The sequence below is a fragment of the Mytilus trossulus genome, chromosome 1 (genome assembly GCF_036588685.1).
Source record: "Mytilus trossulus isolate FHL-02 chromosome 1, PNRI_Mtr1.1.1.hap1, whole genome shotgun sequence".
Lineage (NCBI taxonomy): Eukaryota > Metazoa > Mollusca > Bivalvia > Mytilida > Mytilidae > Mytilus > Mytilus trossulus.
The window spans coordinates 90,655,249-90,672,485 of NC_086373.1; the positions used below are offsets into that span (position 1 = coordinate 90,655,249).

The window sequence follows — 17,237 nt, forward strand, 5'->3', positions numbered from 1 at the left end:
TGAGGTAAGATTCAATTTTGTTAGACAAAATTAACTTTTGTGAGACAAAATTCAATTTTGTCAATTTTGTTAATTTTGATGAGACAAAAGTGAATTTTGTCAATTTTGTTGAGACAAAAATCAATTTTGTCAATTTTGTTGAGACAAAAGTCAATTTTGTTAATTTTGTTGAGACAAAAGTGAATTTTGTCAATTTTGTTGAGACAAAAATCAATTTTGTCAATTTTGTTGAGACAAAAGTCAATTTTGTTAATTTTGTTGAGACAAAAGTCAATTTTGTCAATTTTGTTGAGACAAAAATCAATTTTGTCAATTTTGTTGAGACATAAGTCAATTTTGTTAATTTTGTTGAGACAAAAGTCAATTTTGTCAATTTTGTTGAGACAAAAATCAATTTTGTCAATTTTGTTGAGACATAAGTCAATTTTGTTAATTTTGTTGAGACAAAAGTCAATTTTGTCAATTTTGTTGAGACAAAAGTCAATTTTGTGACGACAAAATTCATTTTTGTGACGACAAAATTCAATTTTGTAACAACAAAATTGACTTTTATGAGACAAAATTGACTTTCGTGAGACAAAATTGACTTTCGTGAGACAAAAATCAATTTTGTTGAGACAAAATTCAATTTTGTCAATTTTGTTGAGACAAAATTCAATTTTGTTGAGACAAAAGTCAATTTTGTTGAGACAAAAGTCAATTTTGTCGCACATTGGTCAATTTTGTCTCACATTGGTCAATTTTGTCTCACAAAAGTCAATTTTGTCAATTTTGTTGAGACAAAAGTCAATTTTGTCAATTTTGTTGAGACAAAAGTCAATTTTGTCATTTTTGTTGAACAAAAGTCACTTTTGTCCGTACAAAATTGAGTCCCATTCGGCGCCCCGTAATTCCAGCGTGTACGTTTATCAGATCTGCCAATGTTCCAGTTAGGTATAAAGACAAATGAGGTAAATGGATGGAGGGGCAGCAAAAGAGATAATATATATACATGTTTCATGCTAATGCATTGACATATAATTGCTTAAAGAAACCCGAATCGCTTTTTCATGTCTTGAATGCGTATTTAACGTGACTTAATTAAAACATAAAATAAATACAGCATGCTTTTTCATAACATGCAGCAAGGGAACTGTATAAATTGAAAATATCGACTACTTTCTTGGTTACTATCATGCTACGCTAGACATGTCAATAATCAAGTTATTAATTCAAACTTAACTAACTTTTGACAATTCATTTAAATCACATTATTTTTCTATCCAGCGATATCATCAATTTAGAAAAAGCTAGTAAGTATGAGACAAACGACGGACATCAATTGTTATGTTTAAACTGTTTTAGTGTTCACGATAAGCCCTGGCAGTCACAGGTTCAACGTTTTTTTATGAAAAATTTGGAAAAGATTCTATTGGCTTGTCATGCTTTTAACAGGCCCTGGTTGTATTGGTGGGCGTACGGATAAGTGTGAAAATTTCTGCGTATCATGCAGGGAGCTCCATTGAGCTTATATTTTGCCTAAAATCGTTGCTCGTCTATTTGTTTTCACAACGGTGTAAATCATTGCTTCAAAGTTATTTACGATTTAGATTACTTTTATATAAAACAAGAGTGCACATGGTTGGCCTATTGCTTAAAGTTTAAGAAAAACAGCACAAAAACACACAACTTAACACTGAGCAATGAACCGTGAAAATGAGGTCAAGGTCAAATCTGCACGACTGACACATAGATCTTAAAATATTTCTATGCACCAAATGTGGTTGACCTATTGCATATAGTATTAGAAAATAAGACCAAAACTCAAAAACTTAACTGTGACCACGGAACAATGAAAATGAGGTCAAGGTCAGATGACACCTGTCAGCTACCCATTTACACCTTACAATTATTCCATACACCAAATATAGTAGATCTATTGCATACAGTATAAGAAAAACAGACCAAAACACAAAAACTTAACTATAACCCCTGAACCTTGAAAATGATGTCAAGGTCAGATGACATCTGCCAGTTGGACTTGTACACCTTACAGTTCTTCCATACACCGAGTATACTAGGCCTATTGCTTATAGTATCTGAGATATGGACTAAAACCACACAAACTAATCCTTGTTCACTGATCCATGAAATGAGGTCGAGGCAAGTGAAACTGTCTGAAGCATTAGGTCCTCGCAAGGTACATCCATGCCAATTATAGTTATTCTATTACTTTAAATAAGAGAGAATTTAACATTACAAAAATTCTTAACTTTTTTTTCAAGAAGTCACAGAACAATGAAAATGAGGTCAAGGACATTGGACATTGTTGAGCTTTCTGCAACTTAAGTCACAGGCTCGACAATAAGGAGATGGGATATGATTGCCAATGAGACGACTATTCACATAAAACATGTCTCTGATGTTATCTAAGCAATATAATATTCGTCATCCGCGCGGCTTTCAACAATGAGAAAAAACCCATCCGTAAAGTCGGCTATAAAAGACCATATTTTCTTGAAAAAACTTATGGGTTGTCATTTACATCATCCTACGATGAATGGTAAACTTTCTGGATGATTTCAAAGTATTCACCACTGTTAATAAAACAGGACACAAAACAAAATGAGTTTTGAATATTGCTTGAACAAAATAATCTATTTTACTGAAAAGATATTTGTAATTAACATTGGAAAGTTTTGTTAATACTGTGTATGTAAATAGAGTTTTGATGCAAACACATTTTTTGTACACTAGTTGAGTTTCTAATGACTTTTGAATTGGGAATGAATAAGTAAGAACAATAACGTATGCAGAAAACATCGACAATTTTTATTTCTCTAACCTTACACAACAAAAATATATGTTGGGTTGGTGATTATCAAAATTGTTTTCCTTATAGACAAGACCAAATATAAAAGTTCAGTCTAGCAAGAGTGTGTCCTAAGTACATGGATGCCCCACTCGCATTATCATTTTCCATGTTCAATGGACCGTAAAATTGGGTAAAAAATCTAATTTGGCCTTAAAAGTAAAAGATCAACTAAAAGGGAACATGTGTACTAAGTTTCAAGTTGATTGGACTTTAACTTCATCGAAAACTATCTTGACCAAAAAGTTGAACCTGAAACTCACACTTTTAATTTCTATGTTCAGTGGACCATGAAAATGGGGTCAAAAGTCTAATTTGGTTTAAAAATAAAAAAGATCATATCATAAGGAACATGTGTACTAAGTTTCAAGTTGATTGGACTTCAGCTTCATCAAAAACTACCTTGACCAAAAACTTTAACCTGAAACTCGCACTTTTAATTTCTATGTTCAGTGGACCATGAAAATGGGGTTAAAAGTTTAATTTTGTTTTAAAATAAGAAAGATCATATCATAAGGAACATGGGTACTAAGTTTCAAGTTGATTGGACTTCAGCTTCATCAAAAACTACCTAGACACAAAATTTTAACCTGAAGTGGGATGAACGGACGGACAGAGGGATGAACGCATAGACCAGAAAACATAATGTCCATAAATGGAGCATAAAAAAAGAAAATAAAACGACGATTTTTTTTTAGTGACAAAATTGTGACATTGCCTTGGACCATCAGCCTCGAAATAAACAGTTTTCCTCCACCTTCTATACATTCTATCTTTCTGGATAAATTGCATGCAATCAGAATAAACAGTTACTACTTCGTGCTTATTCTTTTGACATCTAGGTGTCTTTTTTACAAAGTATTGTACCAACACTACATTTAATAAAAAAACAAAACCTTTTTAACATTTACCAATATATTTCATACAATCATTTTGATAAATTCTTTATTGTTCACACCTTCTTATTCTTTATCATCAAATTTCATAACATTGCACTTAATAACAATCTAGCTTAAAAATGTATGTTTATATCATAGTAAACAAATTAAGTCATAACTAGTAAACATTTTTTCCTTTCAAATACATTTTGTGAAATCTTTACTAGAATCTAAATTTATAGATCTGTTAACAATGAAACTTTTTACATAAATCGGAAATAGTGTACGGCTGGGTGTATTGACTGTGGAACTTTCAAGTTTTATACTTTTGAATGATTTTAACAGTTTCACGTCAGCTCCCTTCTACACATCAAACAACTTTAATATTAACCCTAAAATTATCACTTCATCATGTTAATTTGGATCTTTCAATCATAATAATGAGGGACCACAAATGTTTAGACTTTCAACCATGAAACTTAACTTTTTGTAATCCCTAGAAATTTATTTTAATCGTAAGAATTTAAATAGTTGACAGGCTGATATAATCAAAGATGTGCTGACAGATAAACAGATGAAAACTGTATGCATCATGATTTTAATGGCAGTACATACACACAAGTATTAGACCCCATCAAACAAAACAAAAATACAAAAAAATAAAAATAATTCATAGAACCATATTGAGGCTTTAAATAGTTTACCATACATTAACATACTACATGTAATACGCTTTATCTTGAAAATTAAATACAGAAAATTTTGTTTTTATTACCAACTTTATATACTTAAATGCATGTGCTATATTGTTGTTTACAATCTCACCAAATTCTCTCAAATTGTAAGTGCTAATAAAGTTTAGGTTGAGGTGGATATTGTCATAACATCATAAAGTTTATGGCGAGGTAGAAATTGTCATAACCTCACAATCTGAATCATCATCTGAAATGGTATCATGAATAGTGGACATTGTATTGTCCGGATGAAAAACATTACTAGTTCTTGATTTCATTGGTGTACTTTGAAATAACTCTCTTCTTCTATTTCCATTTGAATCTCTACACAAATCAGGTATAACATATCTTTCTTGATCATTTTGTCTGTTGTCTTTATCTAAATGCGTTCTTGTTGGTTTGCTAAAGTGTGTATTTAATGATTGTTTGTTCTGCTCAGTTGATATGCATACTTCATTTTGAATGACATTTGATGTTGCCAGAAATGGTTTTTTATCATTCTCTCTAGAAACATATCTACTTGTCATATTTGTTTTTGACTGTCTATTAAACATGCATTTTACTTCTGGGGCAGGTTTTGTTCTTCTAAAATCGGAAGACGGCTTTTTAAAAGTTTCATCTTTTTTGGTTGTAACATTAAATAAGTCATCCATCTGAGTTGATTGTTGATCAGAAAGTTTAAATTTTGTAAAACGTTTACGACCCCCTGGTGATGGGGTACTAAGAAGCAGACGAGAGAAAATTGTAGATGGAGATTGTTCATTTGAGTTGAAGGGGTACGGACGATTTTTACTCGGAGTATGTTGATCTAAGGGCGACTCAATTTCATTGTTGTGATATCTCTTTATCTGCTGTTCATTTGTTTCCATAAAGACTTGTTGTTCATGATTCTCAATCATATGCAGACTTCGTTTAGCTTTCATCTTTGTCCTGCTGACGGCCTGTAACCTTTGCTCAAGAGGAGACATTAACAAACAAGACGGCTCTGAACTCCTAGAATTTTGAAGTAACTTAGCTGGAACTGATTTACTTGTATCTTGAAGCTGTAAAGTATGCTGTTGATTCTTATGTAATTCAGGAGAGCAGAAAGATGTATTAACATATGATTCTATGCTTGATAAATCTCTTGCACTACTATATGGAGATGCATTTCTATTAAGCTGTGAAGTTTCATGCTTGTTTCTTGTCATTGTTGTCTCATCATGATATGGTCCAATGCTTTGATCAAAAGTAGATTTGGTTGTGTTTGTGTTGGGCTTAGGCCAATTCCAATGTCTGGATCCAGACTGATGCAGATGTTTGTGACTAGATTCAAGGGACTGGTTCCTACTGCACGTAGACAGATATGTAAGAGTTTCCTGAACTGGTTTTACTTTAGGATCAACTGGTTTATCAAACTTTCTATGAAATGATTTTGGAGATAAAAGTTTTACTACATCTTCCTCCGGTTGAAAAAGTAGTTCTATAAGATTGGTAGTATCTTTTTTAGGGACAAACTTCCTTCTTGCTCTCTTGTGCAAGTTTTGTAACCTTACAGGAGAAACCCGTTTTTCACTAGCAGCCATTTGGAAGGAAGCAGGTATGTGGAAGTTTGCTGGGTTCTTTTGGTCATGATAACACTGTTCTCTTTGTCTTAAAGTATTAAAATCTGGAATGTCCTTCCTGTTTACACCTGCCTTAAACATACTTTCAGTAACAATGTTGTGTTTGTGGAATTTTGATGATGATTTTGATGGCATATCTAAAAAATTGTTTTGGTTAAAATTTCTATTTGTTATTGAAGGTTTCATACCATTTTCCTTAATGCAATGTGATTCAACATAAGAAGTGGGTTTAAAGCTAAATTCCTTAACATTTGTAGACTTCTTATGAACTTTCTCTTCATTGAATTTAATAGCTGGAGTACTGAGTGCGACGTTACTTCTTCCCTTAGAAAATCTACAGGTTTCAACTAGTGTAGACGTTTTTGTGTTCATATCATCATTTTCCAGAATGAAGTCTACATTCTCCCATTCGTTTATTTTTCTTTGTGTAGGAGACAGGACTGTTGTTGGTTTCTTCCATTCATGAGTAAATCTTTGAACTGGTTGGAGATTATTCTTAGTTTTGTCTTCAGTTTGTACGTTACTCTCAGTCATGATTATCTTTGCTGCAATACCTACTTTGTTTTCTTTCATCTTTTTATATAATCTATCTGGAGAAGCAAATCGTGTAATAACAGGTGCCCTTGAAAATAGCCTTTCACATCCATTTACTTGGGAATTTGAAGGTTGTAATTTGTTCAACTCTGACAAACTGTCTCTGTCTTCTGTTAAAGTATTGTCTGAAGAAAGCCTTTGTTTATTCTTCATATTCCTATTTTCCTTTTCTCTTGATCTTTTTTCTTGGTTAGATACGTCTGAGGCTAATGTTAGTGGAACAATTCTTTTTGTTGATTTTCCAATATCATTTCTTGAGCTTATTAGAAGATCAGATGATTCATTCTTATTATTTGGTGACTTTTTTGTATGCAGCATTGCATTTGTAGAATGATCTTGTACACCAGTTTTGACTTTATGATTCACGTGTAGTTTGTGAGTCTTGATTTGCTCTGGATGAAAGTTGTACAATACCTTGCTGTTTTCTGGGACAATATAAGTTTGGTTAGGATTTTGAAATCCATGACCACTCATGAAATTAAAATTACTTTTGACTTGGTTCTTTCCAGTCACTTTATTTATATCTTCCAGCCATTTCTCAATCCTTTCATTTTGTTGATAATCCAATGTACTAGCTTTCATGTCCTCTGGTTTTCTATAATTGAAATTTGGCTTAAACATTTCATCTACGTTGCTATATCCTTGAGTTGGGGATCTTTTAGACTCAACATTTGACCTGCTAGCATTAATTGATTTGCTAGTTTCTACAGAAGCATAGTTCTTTGGTTTTTGATTTTTAATGCTTGTATTGATTATTTCTCTGGGTCCAGGTCTTGTTGTTGTTGTATAACCAGATTTATCTATATTCTTACATGGAAAAAATCCATCAACTTCATCATAAACTGCACATCTGTCTTTTTTTAAACCACTACACTGTTAATAAAAATACAAATCAATAACCATTATTATTATCTTTTGAAAATGTTGTTATTTAAATTTCAAAATAATTTTGCCTTCATTGAACTAAGCATTTTACTGTGCAACAAATAGCTCAAACACTTTTTCTTCTCTTTGCTTTTGTGATATCCACCAGATTTTGAGATAATATTGTCATCCTTAATATGCTATGCTGTGTTTACTGAATGTTTTTGCTCCTAAGCAAGTTCTGAGAGCTGTGAGGAATATTTTTTCTAAGAATTTTGAAAATATGCATAAGATATGATTTCAGCAAACAAGAAGTAAAACATTAAAGGGACTTAAAATATATCACATAGCATATGACATAACCTGAAGAATCTTGGCGCTTTACTCTCAACACTACCATGGAGTTTAAAAGGATAATATGCATGAAATCAGTTATCCTGATTAACACAACCTTTTCTTAATGCCCATGCAATCATTAATCAAATTGATGACAAGTTTATGATTTTCAAATAAAAACTTGTTAAAACAGGGGTAAGATTTTCACAATATTTTTTATTTATATAAAACAACAATAAATCGCAAGAAGTGACATTGTGAATACTTTGATCATGAAAAAGCTTCCTTCCAAAATTCATAAAATTTGATATAAAGTTTAGCAAAGTTATTGATGTCTAAAATATGTCAGCATCTTAAAGCAGAGGCCACCAACAAAGAATATGGGATTATTACATTTTGCTTTTACCTCAAAACTGTTGCAGGCTCGACAAAAAATTCAATCGAAGACAGTATGTTAAACCAAGATAGTCCAGTTATATCTCCTAGACATAAACCATAATAAAATACTCACCTGAACATATTTCTTATTCAAAACCCCAACATTTTCCTCTGTAGATGACAGAGAGCTGGTATCTTGGTCCATAATGTCGATGGGATGGGGACCTTTGTCGTCAGTCTGACTGTCCTCGTCATCTCCGTCCTCTGACCCATCCTCCATATCGCCAGCACTCTCAGAAGAGTAAGAACTGAGGGTCTCAGCATCACTAGGTTCATCATTCTGTTCACTGATTATCTCATAGTAACTAGCTAATATAAATGAAACAAAACATGTTGCATTATTTCAGAAATAGTACATGCATTATATAAACTGAAAATTTTCAAATTTTACTATTGTATAAAATTTCAATGCAGGTGCATAATTTTATAGTTTTCTAATTTGCTTACAATAAATTTTCTTAAAAACAACATTAAAATAAAAAGGTTGACTATCTTACAATGGTAGCTAAACATCTTCAACAACTTCTCTAAACACAATTTTATTAATAAACATTTATTTTATTTTATATATCTTACAGGAATGTGGTTAAGCAAAAACCATGACAAAAATAGTGTGTAGCTAAGTTATGGATTCTGTCATGTAAATTGGCTTCATCACACAGATGATTCCTTCTTTTCTTTTCTTAATATAACAAAGAAGGACAATAAGGCCCTTATTTAGCCCAAATATTACTTAAATTCAAAAAGATATCATACATATTCTTAAATTGCTGAAAACTGGACTAAGTGACAATGTATTCAGAAAATAAAAACATTTCAAATTGAAGATTTTACCATGGTAATAATTCACAATTAAATTTGCATATTTTGTAAAAAAAAAATGATTTTCCTTGTTTTTTAAATCAAGATTTTAGTATATTTTAAATTGGAAAAGTGTGTGCACAACTAAGAAACAACTTTATATTTGGTGAGATTATGTCAATAGTTATGTTCTGTTAAATTATTTTGTTGTTTCTTGACTGCACACAATGTTTCCACAATTGAAATAGAGATGGAAAACTGCATAAATTCTGTATTTTTCATTTTTGTGAAAACAGTACATAAAATGTATCATGACGTAATTGTGACATCAACAGATAAAAATCTTTATGTTTTTCATTAATATTTCTTGACTCCATGCATTTCTGAACATTATGTGCCAATTTGAAATAGTTCTAACATTTTATTTCATTAGGTCCAAAACAAGGCCTTAATGTCCCTACTCCTTTAACTGCAAACTTCTTTAACATTTTGAAGAGGATATTGGTTTCTAAATAACTTTAAACCCAACTATTTTTAAAATTTAAACCGCAAAAAAACAAATGAATGTTTGAGAAGTTGACTCTTGATACTGCCAAATGATAATAAAAAGAGCTCATGGCAAAGTTTCATAAAATTCATTGTAGGGTTGAAAAAAGTCTTTGATGTCTAAAAACTTTGACCTTAGAGTGTTTCTCAATGTCAAACGTAAAAAATCAATAAAACTTGGAAAATCTCTGATTTTGTTAAAGTATTCTTAAAATTATTAAAAGGAAATCTTAAATTTGATTTCTTTCCCCAAGGACAAAAGGTCATCCATAACTTATGAACAACAAATCTTGAATGTGCAATTAACCAATCCAAAATTTTGGAATCAATTTGGTTTCAATAGGCTATTTTGCCAATTACCGTAAGGCCACGTTTTTTTTATTTGTTGGTTTACGGATCTGCCGACCCGATTTTGCCGATTTTCAGAATAAAATTAAAATTGTCTTTTCATGCTTTTTTATTCCCACCGACCCTTATAAATGCATTATCCCTGAAAAATGATTAAAATTTTCTTTTATTATGAAATGAATGCATTAATCATTAACAAAGTTGATAACATTTTCTGTTGTGAAAAATAAAACTTCCAATTTACGTTTCTAAAAATAGACAAATCAATTATACATGTTATAACTGACCTTGAAATGTCTTTTGCGCAAATAATTTTGCGGAACGAAACCTGTGTTTAAAACCAATTACAAAATAAGTTTGTTTCCCTTATTTGTCATCAGTCCGTAAGATGCATCATCTCAGAGAAATTGATTTGTCCAAATTTGGTTAGGTGGAATACATCAACATGATCAATTAAAGTACTGAATATTAACAAATCATTTGAAATTTTCTTGTTTCATAGATAACAAAAAATATCGATCATTGGGATAAAAACCGGATTGCATGACAACTGATTAACCCGATATTGTCGTTTTTTCAGTGGACGAGTCTATTACGTTTTTCGACACGTGTGTTGAAACTTATTTTTGTACGACGTTTTTTACATTTTTTTTCTTTATCAGTTTTTGTGCTTGAAGATCATTATTCACCAAGTTTTCTGGAATTGATTGAGAGCTACACGACTCTGTTTTTCTTGTTTGTGAAATGACGATTTAATTTCGTCTTTGTCCGTGCAACCCCCCTTTTTTACAGAAAATTATTAAACGATGTCATGTGATGATCATGATCACTGATCCATTATATTTCATCGAACTTAATGTTAAGAAATGATGACAAACAGCATATATTTATTTTGCATATTTTTCTGTTTTGAAAGATATTTTTTTTTTCATTTTTTTTCGACCGACCGACCCAACTTTTTTATGGGAAAAATCTGTAAACCAACAAATTAAAAAACCGTGGTCTAATTTTTGAAATTAGAGATCCCTCTTTCAGTTGTCTCCATTATGAGGGACATTAATTTTTATTTATAATGGCAGAACGAGCAAATTTACCTGTGCGTAATGTCAGTAATCTTTAAGGTTTTCAAATCTTTTAATTCCATTAATTTGTGGTTCATCTGAAATACTTTTGACATCCCAAATTATTTTTTATGAAAAAATAAGTAAACCCCTGATACATCACTTTTAATTCATCATGCTTTTCATTAGCCAATTTTGTCCGGTATGGAACCAGTCTACGATTGACAAAGGGAAGTAATTTGTTTAAAAAGTGTAATTGGCAAATGGACTATTGACATTGGATTTTTTAAGATATCAAATATTGTCAATTATATATTTGACTAACTTTTCAATGCTAGGAATTCTGAATCTTCTTCATTCACAGGTTCAGCTTTATAAGATTGTGAAATTGTTTCTTTGGTGAATGTTGCTTCCACATCAGAATAATATCTATCAGACGGACTCCAATTGTTTATGGTCTGTAATGAGAAATTTGTATTATATATAAAGATCTATTACATTGCGGGAAGCCACAAATAAATTCAATAAACAACTGCAGGTTATATTTTCTATTTTCACAAAACTTATACTAGAATTACATGCATTTCTCATTGGTAATTACAATACCTCTCATATATAAAAAATATATATTACATTTTGTTTGAACTTTCACAATTATTACCCTTACTCACAGCTATTTTATTTTATCCTCACTCTAGGAATGTTTATGATATTATGATATCCCTCTCAAGAAATGGAGGCTTAATTGCATTCACTTTGTGATTAATTCCATTTATGGAACAAATATTTCATTCACACTTTTTCATGTACAAATAAACAGCTTGACTTTATGTTTGGTCACCAGCTTGACAATGATGAGTTGCAATGTGTGTGCAACTTTTTTGGCTCTGTCAGACACCCTTTTTCTGTTTTCCCATGCTTTAAATCATGTGTCGGGTTAGTCCAAATAATTATGACGTCTTGAAAGGCTATTATATTTTTTTTTCTTTGACGCCTTACATCGATGTAAGGCGTCAAAGAAAAAAAATATAATAGCCTTTCAAGATGTCATAATTATTTGGACTAGTGTCGGGTATCATTATCCAAAGCATAACAACATGAGCATCATTCAATATTACTATTACAAAAAAGAAATTTTAACGGATTTCATAAAGGTGAAGAATTTTTTAACATAATAAAGAGTATGAACTTCAAATCATCATCATGATCATCCACAACAAAATTACCATGAGGTTAGTAATGCCCTTTATCATCAGTTCAGCTACCATTATATAATTAGTGTCAAATTGTTTAAATTCTACTGTGATTCATCAAAATATCCTTATCATGATTCGTCAGAGGTCTCGACAATTATCGTTACCATCAATTTTGAAAAATTAGTTGATTTTTTATGGTCTAAAAGAAAATGTATATTTTGTCGTCTTGCATCAAAGGTACCTCCTACCATTACTCCCATCTATCATGTTTGTCTGTTTGTCTTTTTCGTTTTTAGCCATGGCGTTGTCAGTTTATTTTCAATTTATGAGTTTGACTGTCTCTTTGGTATCTTTCGTCTTTCAAATATTATTGTCATCTTTTAAGCAATTGACATTGTTGAATGAATACTAGATATTTCAGGAGTTTCTAGAACAACTTGTTCATTTTTCGAATACTGTGCCATCAAAGATGTAAAAAATGTCAAACTTACAGACTAAAGTGTATCTCTATAAAGGTTGGTCAGACCTTTTAATCAAAAGTTGCACCAAAAACTATCTTACAGAAATTATAAAAAAACAAAATGCACTTTTCCTGTTATAAAGGTACTGTAAATTCAGAAATTATTGAAAGGTTTTTATTAATGCAAATAATGCATAACTGGGTGACTATTGCAATAGTGAGAACTCACATTCTTATTTCTGTTACATTCATTGAACATTCAGATTTTCCTGATATCGCAACAATGATGTCCATTCTTGAAAAATTACAAAAATAAATGCATGCAATAATTTCTGAATTTACAGTATATAGATTTCTGTTTATGAAACTTGCCGTTTCTTGTAAACTCGAATCAGCATCAGTTATCATGGAATACACAGATTCATCTTTGGCAGTACAACTTCCATTAGCTCCAGATTCTGATAGTTCTATAAAAATACATTTTAGATATAGGTATTTATTAAATGTAATGAATCATGAACAACCATTGTGTTCCTCAATAATAGGATAAAACCTTTTTATAAGGACACCTTTACAGAATTGTTGAAACTGTCTCATTTTTACCTTCCCATGTGAAGATTTACCATGCTTTGAATAAACTTGAAGTTCAGTTGTTGTTCATGTATACAGTTGGTTCATAATTTGTATAAAATTGGTTTCAGAGGACAACAGTCTGTCATGGTGACAGAGGTATAAATAAATAAAACAGATCACAATGTACTTCATACTAATGTATTTCTATCCAAGAGAGCTTGTTTATATGTTTATACTTAAATGTTTACCTTTCTTCTTTGTAGTGAACAGTTTAGAATGACCAAATGGTTTTGACTTCAGCTTTTTAACAACACCTGCAATAAAAGAGAAAATAATATCATACAGTATTTATTTACTATTAAATATAAAATTATACCAGGGCTTTTACCAAATTTGGTACTGTTTAAGGCATGTAGCATTTATTTGTTCACTGTTCATGATGTTAAGTAAACTTTACATGTCATATGTCAGCAGTTTTTGAATAAAACACTTTTCTTTCGTATATATTTAATAAGTAAATTATGGTGGCTCGAATTTATACTGATTTTACCACTGGTTGACCCTTTATGCCTTATATTTTACCACGAGCTAAGGCAAACATCATTGTTATCTTTATAAGTTATATTGTTGTTAAATTTGTGATCAGCGCCTTGATCCATGAATGTTTTCTAATATGGCAATTGTACATTAATGGGTGGCATTGAACTTAATAACCGTGTCAACCCAGGTTCGAATCCTAATCACTGCACCAATGTATATTGATGTGTATCGTAAATTATAATAGTAAGAATGACTAAGGCGTTATCAATTTTAATATATTTTACTAGAAGTTGATCCAAGTAAGTTATATCACAAACTTGACAGCTAAATGAAATAATGATCTTCTGTCTGTATCCAATACCTTTATATGGTGTCAGAAAGTATAACAACTGATAAAAAACAAATTACATGTATTTGTTTTTGAAGATGATTATTCTTTATGATGTTCATGTAATTTGAAATAGATATATTATCTTCTTACTTTCATCCCTAAAACTACTGCTGGTCAGAGTTGTTAAATCTATTTCAGCATCATCCGGAAAGTGTCTGTCATACTAAAAAATAAACAATATAAAAAGTTTTGAATATCCTCATTATAATCATAACACCTCAATCCCTTTTGCATGTTTTGTTAACTGTCAGACATTATACAAATCAAATTTCAAAAAATATCATGAAAGGCTTAGAAGAAAACGGTGTCTTCACCGATTTTCCAGCTACATAACAAACATGTATTGCAATTGTCAGTTAACATTTAACATGCTTAAGCTGGTAACACATGCATCACATGTCATGCATGTACATTGTAAGTACATGTACATTGATGATTGGACATAATATATATATTTTTTTTGTAAAATGGGCATGGTACTGTTTATCATTGTTTCATTTGTGCTTGTGCTATGTTATAATACACCAAAGTGTTTTTATCATAAATTTGTACTTCAAATTTGCTATATGGTCTCTTACACAGCTTTTGTTGAACTCATTGAGATAAAAAAAAAAAAGGGGGAAGAGTTGTCTTAAGTCATATATCTTAAAAAATAAAGTAAGATGGGATACATGTTATGATGTAGGATTGCCAATGAGTCGACTCTCCACAATAGACCAAATGACAAAGAAATTAACAACTAAAGCTCATTGTATGGCCTTCAACAATGAGCAAACCCCATACTAAATTGTCAGCTATAAAAGACACTGAAATGACAAATATAAAACAATTCAAACAAGAAAACTAACACTCTGATTTATGATTTATATACATAATGTCTGTTTGCTTTATGTAAAATTTGGCATAACGTAAAGACTCATAGGGATCATATTCTAGATCTTGACATTGAATAGACAGTGTCTGACACCTAATTACAGATGGAGTTTTTTTGTTTGTTATTTTTCCAGTAATACATGTACATGTATCTATGTACACTGTATTGTGTGAACACATTTGATATAGCGTTATTGCAGACAGTTGCATTTACTGCAGTTCTTTTTTTTTAATAAAGGATTTTACATGTACAAATAAATTACATGGTTATTAAAGCTGGTACACAGTTAAAAAAGACTCCAGAGCCTCGGTACAGATTTTTGTGCTGAAGTTAGCATCCATCATTCTGTGTGTTGAATTTTCTAGCTACATGTATGTTAAAGACCTTTTGGTGGATAATATTCAATACCTTGAATACACATACATGACATACAGAACCCCCTCCCTCAGAAAAAAAGAAGATAAATGTAACGATTGGAATGAGTTGATATTTCTGGACACACCACAATTTTTTTTTATTTTAACATTTTTGTTTAGCATGTTTTAAATAATAGTTATCTTTATGAACTTATTTCCTTTCTGTAAATCATTTTTAACTTATAAAATACATCGATAATATATTATTATTTAATAATCAATGTTTAATTGTCACCAATATCATCATTATGTGCTAATATTAAAATTTCAAGTGTTATTCAGTCATTACAAGTGTTATTCAGTCATACGTGTTATTCAGTCATTACAAGTGTTATTCAGTCAAACATTTTACCTCCAAAATGACTACATTTTGTAAATCGGTTGTCAATTTATAATGTATTGTTAAAAAATAATAATATATCTTTCTAAATAAAGTATGTTATATAATGTACTTGGGATTCTGTCAACATTTTATGTTGTGTTGAATAACTCTGAATCATGTTTTGGTTAGTGTTTTGCTATAATTTTGTTTCATTGACTTGTTTCAAAATGGAGTGAGATTCTGACTACGTTTTTTTTTGTGTGTTGAAAATTTTTATCATGTTTGATCATGTTTTGGTTATAATAGTGTATAATAAATTGCTATATTTTATTGTTTCATTGTTTCAGATCAAAGGGACCAAGCTCTTAAAAATTATCTTTTGTGTTTTTCATTTAAAATCTTCAATCTTTTACTCATACCAAGCTATAAATACATTCAGTATTTACACAAAAGCGATTAAAAACAACAATCATGATTTTCCAATTATTCAACTGGAATTTGATTTAAAATTGGGCGCGAACATGAAGAGATGCGAACGGACCTTGGGTGCGAAAGTGTAGAGATGCGATTGGACCATGGGTGCGAACGTGAGAGGTGAAAGTATATTGGGCGTGAACGGACCTGATACCTTGTGCTGTTGTTGCAGAACTTTGTCTGATTTCTGCTCTTTGGTTGGGTTGCAGTCTGTTTTCACAAATTTATGTAAACATCCATTCAGGGTTTTTTTTTGGTGCTGCTTTTTATTACTTATTGCATGCTGCATGCCTTGTTTTATTTGTTATTGCATATGTTTTTATATTCGGTGAAAAGCTCAGGTTTGTATTGTTTGTCAATATGCCGAATCCAAATAAAGTTTTACTTACTTACTTTACTTATACTTTGTAACTTAAAAGATACATTTAAATTTTATTTTTTATAAGTTAATGATATGTATAGTATTGAACAGTTAAAAACTTTTTAGCTTTGACACATAATTTCAAGACTACTTTATTATTTGGACTTGTTCCATTCATGCATGAAGAAAATTCATAGTGTTACTTTGAAAAATAGTAATGCTTATATGTTGAACAACCTTTCGAATAATTGCATCTATGTTGGATTTGTAACGTCGAAGATTATCCTTTTCTTCGAAAATGAATCTTTTTAAATCTTCCGCCATATTTGTTGTGGTTGTTATCTCCCTTTGTAAAAGAGATAAAACCCGTTTAACAAAACCGGACTCGAACCATGACTATATTGGTTGGAAGATTCACAAATTGAAATAGTAGTGTGGCAATCAATAACATGTTTTTGTTGAGATATAAATACAGACAAATTATGATTTACATGAGATTCTGAAAAATGAATAATAGCTCAGCTCCTTTTACAAAAATATATATTTTTCCTCACCAAAGAAGCCTGTGACCATGA

At 30.9% G+C, this 17,237-nt stretch overlaps 1 protein-coding gene across 1 annotated transcript; it reads right to left on the reverse strand.

Annotated features, from left to right (window-relative positions):
- Positions 1–3,672: 3,672 nt before the first annotated feature.
- Positions 3,673–17,015, reverse strand: LOC134690243 (uncharacterized). The gene is made up of 7 exons (XM_063550223.1): positions 16,900–17,015; positions 14,306–14,378; positions 13,533–13,598; positions 13,084–13,178; positions 11,381–11,513; positions 8,373–8,608; positions 3,673–7,534 (listed from the first exon to the last, which is right to left on the reverse strand). The coding sequence occupies exons 1-7, from the start codon at positions 16,984–16,986 to the stop codon at positions 4,625–4,627; spliced, it is 3,600 nt and encodes a 1,199-aa protein (XP_063406293.1). The 5' UTR covers positions 16,987–17,015; the 3' UTR covers positions 3,673–4,624.
- Between the last annotated feature and the right edge of the window lie 222 nt (positions 17,016–17,237).